General features: G+C 42.2%; 1 protein-coding gene across 4 annotated transcripts in view; it reads right to left on the minus strand.

Moving 5' to 3' along the window:
• LOC125462739 (ankyrin repeat and SAM domain-containing protein 1A-like) overlaps window positions 1–14468 on the minus strand; it is a 334971-nt gene that overhangs the window by 58949 nt on the left and 261554 nt on the right. For all 4 annotated transcript variants that reach the window (XR_009447014.1, XR_009447015.1, XM_059653455.1 and 1 more), the window contains one exon: window positions 6827–6925. Coding sequence is in view for 2 of the 4 variants with exons in the window: in XM_059653455.1 (XP_059509438.1) it covers window positions 6827–6925 (99 nt within the window). In the remaining 2 variants the exon portion in view is untranslated. The remainder of the gene's footprint in view (window positions 1–6826; window positions 6926–14468) is intronic.

Below are 14468 nucleotides of genomic sequence, written 5' to 3' on the forward strand. Positions count from 1 at the left end.
AGAGCTCTGTGCTCAGCCGGCTGAAGGAGGACGACGGCTCGGTGACGTCGTCTCGGCCCGACATTTTGAGGATCAGCAGATCCTTCTATGCCGGACTGTACGACACGAAGCCCACGGACAGCACGGCCTCCGAGTCGTTCCTGTCGTCTATCACGGAGGTCTTAGACGACGGCACGAGGGAGTGGCTGGACCGGCCGATATCCCTGGATGAGCTGGCCAGAGCCCTCAAGTCCTTGCAGAGGAATAGGACTCCTGGAAGCGACGGCTTACCGGTCGAGCTGTATTCCGCTCTGTGGGGCCTGGTCGGCCAGGACCTGCTGGAGGTGTACAATAGTGCGCTTCGGGCAGGGGAAATGTGCAAGTCCATGAGGAAGGGCATCATCACCCTCATTTACAAGAGGAAGGGGGAGAGGGAAGAAATTAAGAATTGGCGTCCCATTTCACTTTTGAACGTGGACTACAAAATCCTGGCCAAGGTCATTGCCAACCGGGTCAGGTCTGTCCTGGAGTCAGTGATTCACCCTGACCAAACCTGTGCTGTGCCGGGCAGGAAGATCGCCGAGAGCCTCGCGCTCATCAGGGATACGATCGCCTACGTACAGGACAGGCGGGTGGACACCTGCCTCGTCAGCCTGGACCAGAAGGCGGCCTTCGACAGGGTCTCTCATGCTTGCATGAGGGACGTCCTCTCCAAATTGGGGTTCGGGGAGGGCATCCGCAATTGGATCCGGCTGCTCTACGCCAACATCGTTAGCGCAGTCTCGATCAACGGGTGGGAATCAGACAGTTTTCCTGTTAGATCTGGAGTCAGGCAGGGCTGCCCACTCTCTCCTGCCTTGTTCGTGTGCTGTGTGGAGCCCTTCGCTGCCTCCATCAGGAAGGACATGAGCCTGAAGGGCGTGACTATCCCAGGCAGCGGAGGCCTTCAGGTCAAGACCTCCCTGTACATGGACGATGTCGCCGTCTTCTGCACTGATCGTCGGTCGGTGAGTAGGCTGTTGGACATCTGCGGCCAGTTTGAACTGACCTCGGGTGCCAAAGTCAATAGGGGTAAGAGCGAGGCCATGTTCTTCGGGAACTGGGACGGCCGCTCCTTCATCCCCTTCACCGTCAGGACAGACTACCTGAAGGTGCTGGGTGTTTGGTTCGTTGGAGCTGGGGCATGCACCAAGACTTGGGAGGAGCGTATCACCAAATTGAAACAGAAGCTGGGCAGGTGGACGCTCCGGTCCCTCTCCATCGCGGGTAAGAACCTGGTTGTCAGGTGCGAGGGGCTTTCGGTACTGTTGTATGTGGCGCAGGCCTGGCCTAATACCTGGACCTGCGCCGCTGCGGTCACCCGGGCCATCTTCCACTTCATTTGGGGGTCGAGGATGGACCGGGTCCGCAGAGACACCATGTACAAAGACCTGGGAAATGGAGGAAAGGGCGTACCAAACGCCACCCTCGCCCTGACGGCTACCTTTGTGTGCGGCTGCATCAAGCTGTGCGTAGATCCTCAGTATGCAAACACCAAGTGTCCCTACTTACTGAGGTTCTACCTGTCCCCGGTGTTGCGAAGGATGGGCCTGGCCTCGTTGCCGTGGAATGCTCCGAGTAGTTGGGCCGTTCCGTACCACCTGTCCTTCGTGGAGAAATTTTTGAAAGGAAACACCTTTGACCACAAGGCCGTCAGGCAGTGGTCAGCACGTAGTATCCTCAGGACCCTTCGGGAAAAGGAGAGGGTGGATCCCGTCGTGTGGTTCCCCATGCAGACTGCCAAAGTCGTTTGGCAGAATGCCTCATCGCCAGAACTTTCAAACAAGCACAACGACATTGCTTGGCTGGCGGTGAGAGGGGCTCTGCCAGTGAGATCCTTTATGCATGCCCGGAATCTCTGCACCACTGCACGCTGCCCTCGAGGTGGCTGCGGGGGGGACGAGACTGTCGATCACCTCCTTCTGGAGTGTGCCTATGCGCAGGTGGTCTGGAGGGGGATGCAGTGGTATTTGTCGAGGTTCGTCCCGCCAGCTCCGTGACGCGGGACTCCGTGCTCTACGGGCTGTTTCCGGGGACGCACACCGAGACCAACATCAACTGCGCCTGGAGGACCATCAATGCGGTGAAAGACGCTCTTTGGTCTGCCCGCAACTTGCTGGTCTGCCAGCTGAAAGAACTGACCCCGACCGAGTGTTGCAGACTGGCGCACTCCAAGGTCCAGGACTACGTGCTGAGGGACGCGCTAAAGCTTGGGGCAGCCGCCGCCAAGGCGCGGTGGCGAAAGACCACTGTATGAGCCCCCTCGGCCAGAAAAGGGAAAAGAATCCTATCTGGTAACTGGGCCCAGCTGGCGCCTTCCCCAACTGGTCAGGGGGCCAACTGGGACTGTGCGGGGTGACGACTGCCGGGGCGGTTTCTTTGCTTTGTTTTTTTTTTCTGTTTTGTTTTTTTCCTTTAGTTGGTATACATACCCCCTGGGTAACCCGGAGTGGCTTGCATGACTGGGTAGGTGTATAAATGTTTTATTTTTTGTACATTCCATGAATAAAGTATATTTTTTCAAATAAAAACAAGGTGACAAAACGTCTGAAAACTAATCTTCTAGCTCAGCGAGCAAACTCACATCCAGATATTAGGACATAGAAAAGATATGTAAGAAAGAAAATTATGGCGATCATGGAGGGGGATTTCAATCTGCAGATGGACTGGAAAAATCATGTTGGTAGTGGATTGCAAGAAAAGGAATTTGTGGAATGTGTACGAGATGGCTGTTTGGAGCAACTTGTGGTGCAGCCCACTAGGGAACAGGCAATACTGGATTTAGTGTTGTGCAATGCAAACTTGATAAGGGAGCTTAAAGTGAAGGAACCCTTAGGAGGTAATGATCAAAATGATTGAATTTACTCAGCAATTTGAGAGGGAGAAGATAGAATCACAGGTAACAGTATTATGGCTGAATAAAGGCAACTACAGAGACATGAGGGAGGAGCTGACCAGAATTGATTGGGAGAGAAGCCTAGCAACAAAGACAGTGGAACAGAAATGGCAGGACTTTCTAGAAGTAATTCAGGAGGCACAGCAAAAGCTCATCCCTAAGAAAAAGCAGCATGGTCCAGGGACAATTAGGTAACCATGGCTGACTGAAGAAATCAGGGATAGCATAAAAGCGAAAGGGAAAGCATATAATATGGGGAAAGGCAGTGGGAAACCAGAGGATTTGGAAGCTTACAAAGACCAACAGAGGGCAACAAAAAAAAAGTAAACAGGAAGAAGATTAAATAGGAGGGAAAGCTAGCCAGTAACGTAAAGGAGGACTGTAAGAGTTTCTTTGGATATACAAAGGGCAAAAGAGAGACAAAAGTGGATATTGGACCACTGCAGAGATAATGGTGGGGAACAAGGAAATGGCTGAGGAACTTCACAGTGGAAGAAACAAGTGATATCCCAAGAATTTGAAAGAGTCAGGGGGAGGAGCTGAGTATGGTGGCAATCACCAAGGTCGTGGTGCTGGAAAACTGATTGGTCTGACGGTGAATAAATCACCAGGACCAGATGGGCCATATCCCAGACATCTAAAAGAGATAGCTGAAGAGACAATGGAGACGTTAGTGGTGATCTTCTAGGAATCGCTAGAATCAGGGTGCGTCCCAGAGGACTGGAAAATTGCTAACGTGACACCCCTGCATAAAAAAGGGCTAATGGAAACAACTGAAAATTTCAGGCCAATTAGGCTAACCTCAGACATGGGTAAGATTTGAGAGTCCATTGTGAATGATGAGATTTCTGAATAATTGGAAATGCATGGTAAAATAGGGCAAAGTCAGCATGGATTCATCAACAGGAGGTCATGCCTGACAAATCTTTTAGCATTCTTTGCAGAAGTAACAAGCTGGTTAGACCAAGGAGAGCCAATGGATTATCTACCTGGACTTCAAGAAGGCCTTTGACAAAGTGCTGCGCAGGGGGCCGCTGAGTAAGGTAAGGGCCCATGAAGTGAGAAGCAAGGTACGAGCATGGATAGAAGATTGGCTCTCTGACAGAAGGCAGAGTGTGGGGGTTAAAAGGGTCTTTCTCAGGATGGTAGCTGGTGACAAGTGGGTTTTCCATAAGAGTCAGTGTTGGGACCACAACTTTTCACTTTATACATTAATTATCTAGATGAAGGAACTGATGGCATTCTGGCTAGGTTTGCTGATGATACAATGATGGGTAGAGGGACAGGTAATATTAAGGATGCAGGGAGGCTGCAGAAGGATTTGAACAGGTCAGGAGAGTAGGCAAAGAAGTGGCAGATGGAGCACAACGTGGAGAAGTGTGAGGTCATGAACTTTGGTGGGGAGACAATTCAGAAGTCTGAAGCACAAAGAGACTTAGGAGTTCTAGTCCAGGATTCTCTCAAGGTAAAATTGTTGGTTGAGTCAGTCATTAGGAATGCAAATGCAATTGCAACTTTAGCATTTATTTCAAGAGGACTTGAATATAAAAGCTGGGATGTACTTGTGAGACTCTAGAAGGCTCTGGTTAGGTCACATTTGAAGTACTGTGCAGAGTTTTAGGCCCCATATCTCAGGAAAGATACACGAGCCCAGGGGCGGGTTCAGAGGAGGTTCACAAGAATGGTCCCAGGAATGAAAAGTTTAACATAGGAGGAATGTTTGCAGGCTCTGGTCTACACTCAATCGAGTTTAGAAGGATAAGGGGGCAATCTAACAAACTTCCTGAATACTGAATGGCCTGGATAGAATTGAAAAGTTTGGAAGATGTTTTCATTGGCAGGAGAGACGAGGACCTCAGGGTATAGCCTTAGAGTAAAGGAAAGGCCTTTTAGAATGGCTCGATGGGCTGCATGGCCTAATTTCTGCTCTTATGTCTCATGGGATTTTAATTTTCCAAACATAGACTGGGACTGCCCTAGTGTTAAGGGTTTGGATGGACAGGAATGTGTAAAGTGTGTACAAGGAAATGTTTTGATTCAGTATGTGGACGTACCTACTACAAAAGGTGCTAAACTTGACCTACTCTTGGAAATAAGGCAGGGCAGGTGACTGAGGTGTCAATGGGGGAGCATTTGGGGACAATAACTATGTTCTCATTAGTTTTAAAGTAATAATGGAAAAGGATAGACTGGATCTAAAGTTAAAGTTCTACATTGGAAGGTGGCCAACCTTGATGGTATCAGGTAAGAACTTTCAAAAATTGATCAGGAGCAGATATACACAGGTAAAGTGATGGCAGGAAGATGGGAAGCCTTCAAAAAAATGAGATAGAGTCCAGAGACATTATCAGAGATAATGGGAACTGCAGATGCTGGAGATTCCAAGATAATAAAATGTGAGGCTGGACGAACACAGCAGGCCAAGCAGCATCTCAGGAGCACAAAAGCTGACGTTTCGGGCCTAGACCCTTCATCAGAGAGGGGGATGGGGGGAGGGAACTGGAATAAATAGGGAGAGAGGGGGAGGCGGACCGAAGATGGAGAGTAAAGAAGATAGGTGGAGAGAGTGTAGGTGGGGAGGTAGGGAGGGGATAGGTCAGTCCAGGGAAGACGGACAGGTCAAGGAGGTGGGATGAGGTTAGTAGGTAGCGGGGGGTGCGGCTTGGGGTGGGAGGAAGGGATGGGTGAGAGGAAGAACCGGTTAGGGAGGCAGAGACAGGTTGGACTGGTTTTGGGATGCAGTGGGTGGGGGGGGGGGGAGAAGAGCTGGGCTGGTTGTGTGGTGCAGTGGGGGGAGGGGACGAACTGGGCTGGTTGAGGGATGCAGTAGGGTGTTCCTATTAGGTGGGGCTGTTGGGTGCAGGGAATGCTGGATGACGAGAAAAGTTGAAGTTTTGGACAAGAATAAGAAAGAAACATAGGCAGCATGGATTGGGTAAATCCCTAGAAGAGTATAAAGGCAGTAGGAGTGCTCTCAAGAGGGAATTTAGGAGGGCAAAAAGGGGACATGAAATAGCTCTGGCAAACAAGGTTAAGAAGAATCCAAAGAGACGTACAAACTAAATTAAGGACAAAAGGTTAACTAGGGAGAGAATAGGGGCCCTTAAAAGATCAGCAAAACCACCCAAGTGTGGAAGTACAGGAGATGAACACGATACTAAACAAGCATTTTGCATCAATGTTTACTATGGAGACGGATATTGAAGATAGAGACGATGGGGAAATAAATAGCGACCTTTTGGAAAATGTATATATGGTTGTTTCTACTTTCACAAGATTCAAGTCATTTTCACAAGAAGTGAATTCATTACAAGTGCTTCCTAAAAATCACGATTTCTGATGAATGAGAATTTCTCTTAAACTTTAACACCACCAATTGATTAGCCTCTGTCATAGCTAGTCTACACTTGGCATCACTGCGCAACTGTTGTGAATAAATGAAACTTCAGTGTAGAAGTGTGCAGTTTACCTCGTGCACTCGCACACTTGTGCGATCTCCAATCTTAAATGGGCCTGCAATAATCTTATGATTTTTTTCTTGCTCTTTCCATGAAATCCTTTTGTTGAAAACAGTTTCCTTTTCTTTTGAGAAAGAGTGCACCAACTTATTTAAAAATACTTCTAAATCATATTCTTTTGGAATTGGCTTAATCAGCATAATCCAATTTCATTTGGCTTATAAAATAGGTACACTGGTGGCAATGTAATAAAATGGAATATGATGAATTTGCTTCCATACGTTATCAGCTGATGCACATTTACATATTATTTACTGGTTTATTCAAGGCAGTCCCAAACTGTTCAATAATCATCACACCCAACATGTTAATACATTTTTGTCATTTATGGTAAATTATGAATTTTTTGATTTATATTGGCCAGTTAGTATAAAATGTTAATTTGAAGTTTTACCTTTGGAAGTGAACGTGCAGCTTGAAGAATCCTGCGTCGATGTCCTGCTTCATGAATTCCAAGTTCTCGCAAGTCCTGCTCTTCCATTATGTTGGCCCCCTAGGAAAACAGACAACATTTTAAAAAAACTGAAGGCCTCAGTTCTGCACAACAGTGCAGAGTCAGAAACTACTTCAGGGTTTTGTTCTCAAAGAATAATTTGTTATGTAATACAAAGTACTCAAAGCTTCTAACTTTGTAAATGCCAGACCCTAGCTTCAGTTCCAACTTTACAGGACTTTGAGTTTTCAGTATTTGTTCAGAATGTGGGTATCATGGCTGCAGCAGCATTTGCTGACGACCCCAAATTGCTTGGAGAAGTTGTGGTAAATGGCCTCCTTAAACTGCTGTGATCTTGTGCAACCAACAATACTATTATGAAGGAAAGTTTGGGATTTTAGCACTGTAATAGTAAAGGAATGGCAATATATTTCCAAGTCGGGATGGTTTGTGGCTTGGAGAGGAAATTGCAGCTGGTGGTATTCCTACTTATGCATTCTTCTTATCCCTTGGATCAGTTCTCTATTGAGTTTAGAAGGGTGAGGGAGGATTTGATTAAAATTTACAGGATCCCAAGAGGCATGGATAAAGTAGACATGGAGATGATGTTTCCACGAAGAGAGACGAGGAACTGAGGGCACAGCCTCAGAGTGAAGGGATAACCCTTCACAAGTGAGATGAGGAGGAGTTTTTTCAGCCTAAAGGGAGAAATCCATGGAACTAATTACAACCAAAGGTTGCGGATGCCAAGCAGCTGGTACATTTAAGACAGAGATAGATAGGCTCTTGGGTAGTAAGGGGGTCAAGGGTAATCGGGTTAATGCAGGAGAATGGGTATCAGAAATGTATCAGCCATTATTGAACAGTGGAGTGAATGCAATAGGCCAAATAACCTAATTCTGTTCCTATATCTTATAGGCTTATTGAGAAGGTTGACCAGTATTTTAAGCATAAACAAGGACTCCAAATTGGGCATGAAAGCAGAACCAGCTGAAGTAAACCTGTGTACGAGATGCGGCAACAGATTAATTCAAAAAGCAACGTCAGACTTTTAGGAGTTATTTTAATCTACACACAATAAGAAAAATTCCAAGTGGAGGATCTAATCTTCATTGATTAAATAGAAAGTTAAGCAAGGATTAAACATAAGGAAAATGCAAAGATGAGTGACAGATCACATGACGCCCTTTATATTCAGCTGTGATGATATTATGACTTTAAGAGGTATATTGTGTCCTAGTTTCTTTTTGAAGAGAGGCACTGAGACAAAAAGGTGGCAAATTGCCTCTTCCAAGCCAATGAAGTAAAACTCCTTGATGGGTCCTGGGTTTTTTTTATATGAATGTTAGAACAATAGAAGCAACATGAACAAGTGGAGTCAGGCTCCCACAGAATTAGGGTTTTAGTTTAATTTTCAGTTGTTGGGGTTTTGAAGTTGGATGTGGAAGTTGTCACACCTCTCTCTCCCTCTCTGCCAGAATATTCTCATGGTATTTTTTCATCCTGGGCTAGAAAAACACCTGATGAGCCAATATATTTTAATGAACTTGTCTTTGCTAAGGATGTGTTTTATGAGTATTACTATATCAGAACACTTGTTCTTTCATGATTGTCACAAAGCGAAAAAGGGAAAGAACAAGAAATTAATATGATGGGGTCAGATCCAGGGAGGCTCTCAAGAGAAATTAGAGTTTAATAAATTCTAGATATTCCTGCAACTTCCTCATGCTAAGAAATTAAAAACAAGTCAAGATTCAATTAATGATTTTTGCCTGACACCATCCAAAAACCCATATTGGTCTAAAACATTCTTGCCCATAAACTATCCTTGCTAAATCCCACCGATTCACTGTGTTGACCACATTGGCTAATACTGGTGCTCACTAAGCTGACAATTTAAACTCAACATACTCATCTTTGAGCTGAAATTCTTCTATAGCCTTATCTCCCCCTTCATGGCAACATTAACACTCACGCCTTCAGCAAATTACGTCCCATTCTCTGGATTTTCCACCTTAAATTCTACAATTATCCACTTCTCTCCCCTACTCTGAAGCACGACTTTTTGCATATCCCTCTTCTGTCATTCTTTGGAGCAGCATATGTACTTTACTCAAAGAAAAAACATCTGGCCATATATCACTATTTAAAAAAGCAATTTAGAAATACACATTATTAGCTGTTAAGCAAACACACTGGTTGTTTCTGCAAAAATATTTGTTATAGGATGCTAATTAATTAGTAAAACATTGACACTAACTACAATGGTAAATATGTCAGAAGATATGCATACATTGAAAGACTGCAAACACTTAGATGGAAGCTAATTTTGTCGATCAAAGGTAAACCAGTACTAATTACATTGAGATAAGCCACCAATTTGGTCTGTTAGGCAAATATGTATGCAAATTAAATACATTCAGACGTTATTGTCCCATGCAATGGTAATTAGAAATTGCTTCTTCACATCATTAAAAAAATTGTTACGAAATTTAGCTTGTATGTTAAAGAAAATCTACTAATCTCAACCAAAGATTACTGTGTTAAACATATCTTTGTGCAATTTGCTTTTTAACCCCCACCCCCTCGCCCATTAATTATCTTCTGTAATAAAAGGTCTGAAAAGATGTAACTACTTGAAAAATTGAGCCAAATAAAATAATAAGGATAACTTTTGAGGGGAATATATAAGGATTTCTAATCACATAAAAGGCTATTGTTTTAGAGTCCTTGGGTGAAATTACAGGGCAATTTTCTCACAAGAATCTACTTCCTAGGTCAGGCTCTGTTTTACTTGACAGTATTAAATAATTGTATCAAGACTAACTATAAACCTGCAATACAACCAAAGTTTATATTTGTGTCTTCTTCAGTGTCATTTATGTCTTCAGCATTTTGCTGGCTTTCCTTTTGGCTAATGATATGCACCGAAATCAGTCTTGGGATAGTGATTGCATCAAATAGATTTTCACTCCTTTCAATAACCAAAGTCAGAATAGATAGAATATCATGCAGGAAGCCTGTAAATCAGTTGAGGAGTTTTGATGCCATGTGTACCAAAGCCAAAATGTCAGTGTTCAATTGATATAATTAATCAACTTATTAAAATAATGGCAAAACTCAAGGTAAAAGTCTAAGATTTCAGGATTTTTATACAATCTGTAATTTAGTGATTTTACAGGATTTCTGTTTGATGATAGGAGTGACGTTAATAGTTGCATCTGCTGCCTCTGTCTCTTAAGTCAGTGGTCTCCCTTCTTTTAGGGGCAGGATCGCTATTTGAATTTAAACATAAAACAGGATTTAAAGAAAACGTGGAATAAATAATTTATTTTCAAGCTATATAAATTTAAAACTAACCATAAATTCATGCTATCCTATACTCAAGTCTAATTGGATACCTGTGACTGCATATTATTTGTTAGTGTTTGGAAGTCTGGGTTGTAGATTGAACCTATTTGTCATATACAGTTCACAAAACTGGTATTGGTGAGGTGGGTGCGAGATATGGACTTGATTATCTTCTTTTCAGAGAATGTTCTCTTTCACATGTGAAGTCCAAGTAGGTTTTCATTTAAAAAGCACAGGAAGACAGGGGGCTGTGTTTTATTGAGTCCCCAAAAATCGCTGTCCTTTTGTCTATCTATCTTTTAGCTCACTATCATTTTGTACACCAATTATCTTCATAGTGACTCTACTCGTTCGTAAATCAAATACCAGATGGAATTTGATAGCCAACCTACCAACGTCTACTTCAAGGAATGGATTTGAGACTAATACAACTACTCGCTTCATCACATCTAAATCCTAAAATCCTCTTCAATTTTTTTTGCTAACTTCCTCCTTGTTCTAACTTGATTCCACTGCAGGTTCAGTCTTATAGCAGATACAGATGATAATGAGTTCTAAGAGATTTGTTGTATTGTATTGAAATTCAGTCATCCTAAGTATTCACTGCCTACAATGTGTTCTATAACCTTCAGAAACCTCTGTATCTGTAATCTATAACTGTAAAACAGCCGTACATCTCCTGACGGTACTTTTGGTTGCATAACAACAACATGAGTGCTTGTTTTTTGATCATAGCTTTCAATGGACTAGTAGAACACGTTTTCTCCATACCAGGGAAACATGAGTGCTATCAATGGCATTCTGGACTGAGATTGCAACATCTACCGTCTCACATTGCTGCTGTTATCCAGTGACAAATGAGAAAGATTTCTACACCTCTGCACTACTGAAATGGTGACATTCTTCACTGTTAAAACGCATAACCAGTGGTCTGTAACAAACCTCAATTCCAATGACCAAATGTGCTACGCATGAAGTGGATGTTTAACTGTAAGCTGAATTGCAGCATGTAGCAGAATCCCTAAAGGCACCTGTCTAAAGAAACATTTATTCTTAGTTAAATCCAGATATGCGTGCGCCTTGTCAATAACTATTAGTTTAAGGCAAATAATAGAGGAAGCAAGTATACAAATTCACCCATTGGGCTTTCCTTTTTTTTTGCCCCTCCAACCAACAAGTCACGGAGGGTTTCCTGTTGGGATTCTCATGCTGTCATTTCAAATTATATCAGAAAGTTGATACTCCCAAACCCATTGCCACAAAGTGAAATCGACCAAAAAGGAGGAAAAAAGGAGTAAAATCTCCAATTATGCTGCCGGTTCACAGGAAATGAAAAAATGCCAGAATACTATTACATCTTCAGCATAATCATGACAGAAAAATCTGAATGGCTTTATTATTTCGGCACAACAGCTTTAGATGTGAGAAACTGGAATTATTTCATTGTCATTGCTTTACTTAATGAAGCTCCCACCTGCTTTCTGCAAGGCAATTACAATACATGTCAATAGAAAGCTCTATAGTTACCCAACACCCACATAAACTGATTTATTAGGGCTTGATGCAGTGTAATTTTGTCAGAAGTAAAACTTGGTAGAATATTTAATTACAGGAAACAAACAAATTTAGTTTCTTTACAGTGGTTTTCATTTTCTCCAATGTCTCTCAGTACTTCATATTTAATAAATTATTTTGAAGTGGAATCAATATTGTTTTCTATGTCTACAAAATCTGTAAACTACAAGCAATTAAGCAAAGTAATATCATCTGACTTACCACAGATATTTTGGGTTGGAGGGTGATTAAACAATTCTGAATTTTGAAGTAAACACAATGGTTAAATCATGAAGTGAAAAATCCTCATGCAGAAGTTGAGTTCCACATTTCTTTGTATCATCAATTTTCATACCAACATCAATTATGTGATTTTTGACAGTGGAGTAACTGCCTTTAAGATCATAAATTTCCCAGATTATGTTCCTGTTTTACATAAATTAACTTGGAGATGGAAGAGATGGATTGTACATTTTGGAAGACAGCGCAGAAAGATTTATAAGATTATAATGATGATTTAATTCTTTTCGGTTTGAGAGAAATGTCAGAAATTTCACAAAGTAGTGCAATTTCTCAAGTACACTTGGAAATCAAGAAATCACAGAAACAGCTTACAAAGTAATTTAGTTTGCAGGTTGAGAGAAAAATGCAAATGGTAAAACTAGCTAGCCACATAATAAAAAGCTTGCATGAACAGTGCAAGAAGGTACTGAGAATTAAAATGGCATTGATTTACCAGCAGCCTGTCACATTGGAATACGGCTCAGTTGTTGACAGATTTTGGCAGCTCAGTAAACTTTTCATTTGCATAATATGCAGCTAATTTAAACATTCTGCAGTAATACATTTAACATGTGCATTCTGCAATATTAGAATTATTTTCCCATTAAGCTATTGCCCTTTACGGTGCAATAAGCAATTTCTTCCTTATTTCATTAGTGTAATTTCAAAAATAATCAATGTGTGAATAGATATGCTAAGACTAAATATCCTGAACATTTCTCAAATGTCAGTGATGACAAACTATAAAGATATGAAGTTGACTAGCCTTCCACTGAAGACTCATAACAGACTTGAAACTCCTCCGCAGATGCTGCCAGGCCAGCTGAGTTTCTCTTGTTTGTTTTTGTTTTTATTTGCGTGACACATCAGTGTTTCACAAAACAAATAAGAGCTCATTTGTGGAGGGAAACAAGGCAAGAGAATATCCTATACAGATAGTTATGAGAAACAGTGATCTTGATATGCATATCAACAGATACCCAAATCTAAAAAGTAGATAAGGTCGTTAAAACTATCTTGTTTTAAAATGATCCAACACTTAGCCTCTCTGCTCTGAGATGCTCTATGCTGGAGCTATATAAAACATCAGTTAGGCCACAGTTAGAGTGCTGCATACAAGTATGGTCACTACATTATATTGATTGTACAGGAGGGGTAACAGAGGGGGTTGTCTTGCCATAGATCTCCTGTGCAGACACTGATCCGAGCAGCGAGTTATAGGTGTTAACTGTGTGGTAGGATTCTTTCCCGAAGGCCACAGCTGTAAATTCATGTAGTAAATACAGGTGAGGTAGGAACATTGGAATGAGAGCAGGCAATTCAGTTCGCCTACTCTTTCAGATCACAGATGATGCCCACCTTGCTTCCATATGGTAATGAGATCAGGGATAAATGCTCTTCATTAGGAGGGCATTCAGTCAGTGTTACAGCTTTCATCTAATATTAAGGCCAATTACCATGTGACTTAATTGGTGTGTAATTCTGTGCCACCTACAGGCACAGTACTGTTTGTGGCCATTCATTTCTTAAAATCTATAGGTGCCTTTGAGGTTACCGAGTCAATTTGTATTGAGCAATATTTTTTCTAACGAAAGGCTAAGTACAAAAGTTCAGAAGTGATCTAAAGCAAATCCTTAAATGGTAACTGGTTTCAATCGGGTGGAAATAGAAAAAAAATTACTTCCTCAGGACAGATTCATACCAGGCATACTCTTCAAATTTAAGCTGAGCCACAATGGAGTGAAATTAAGCAGAATTTTGTCCACACAATAAGTATCAGAAATCATACGATCCAAAATACCAAGTATGAATAGAGTCATTTGAAATTTTACAAAGATAGCTTTGGGCTTTTGTTATGCAGGGGTAATAAAGATCCGAGGATGACAAATCATTTTCAGGCACAAATCACCATGATTTTCAGGGGCTGAGTAGTTTCTATGTTTTTAATCCATTACAGGCAAATGTTTAGCATTCCAGATCAAAGGGTGTCTGAATTGAATGCTCAAGCAACGCTTTCATTGTTGGTGTGCTACCAAGTCAGAGTTTTGAAGGGTTCTGTGAGTCACTCATTTTCCGGTAATGAGTGGGTGAGGTAAAGTAGTTAGGACAAAACTGTTCCATCTGTAAAAGGTTCAAAAACACGAGTCAGGTTAAGCTAGCCACAATTCCTCTCTCCGAGGAGAAAAGGCCAATGATCCGCTGGGACTGTGGCAACTTTATGAATGGTTTAGTCTTGAATACATGAGGGTTGATCAGTAACTTTGCAACTGGTATGAAAATTGGTGGGGTGGTAGATAGTGAGGTGGACTGCTTTAGATATTACATTAGGAGATAGACGGGCTGATCAGTAACAAATGGAATTCAATCCACCAAGTGCAAGATGAAGCACTTGGACAGGACAACAGGTAAGGGAATA

This window comes from Stegostoma tigrinum, chromosome 21 (genome assembly GCF_030684315.1).
Source record: "Stegostoma tigrinum isolate sSteTig4 chromosome 21, sSteTig4.hap1, whole genome shotgun sequence".
Classification (NCBI taxonomy): Eukaryota; Metazoa; Chordata; class Chondrichthyes; order Orectolobiformes; family Stegostomatidae; genus Stegostoma; species Stegostoma tigrinum.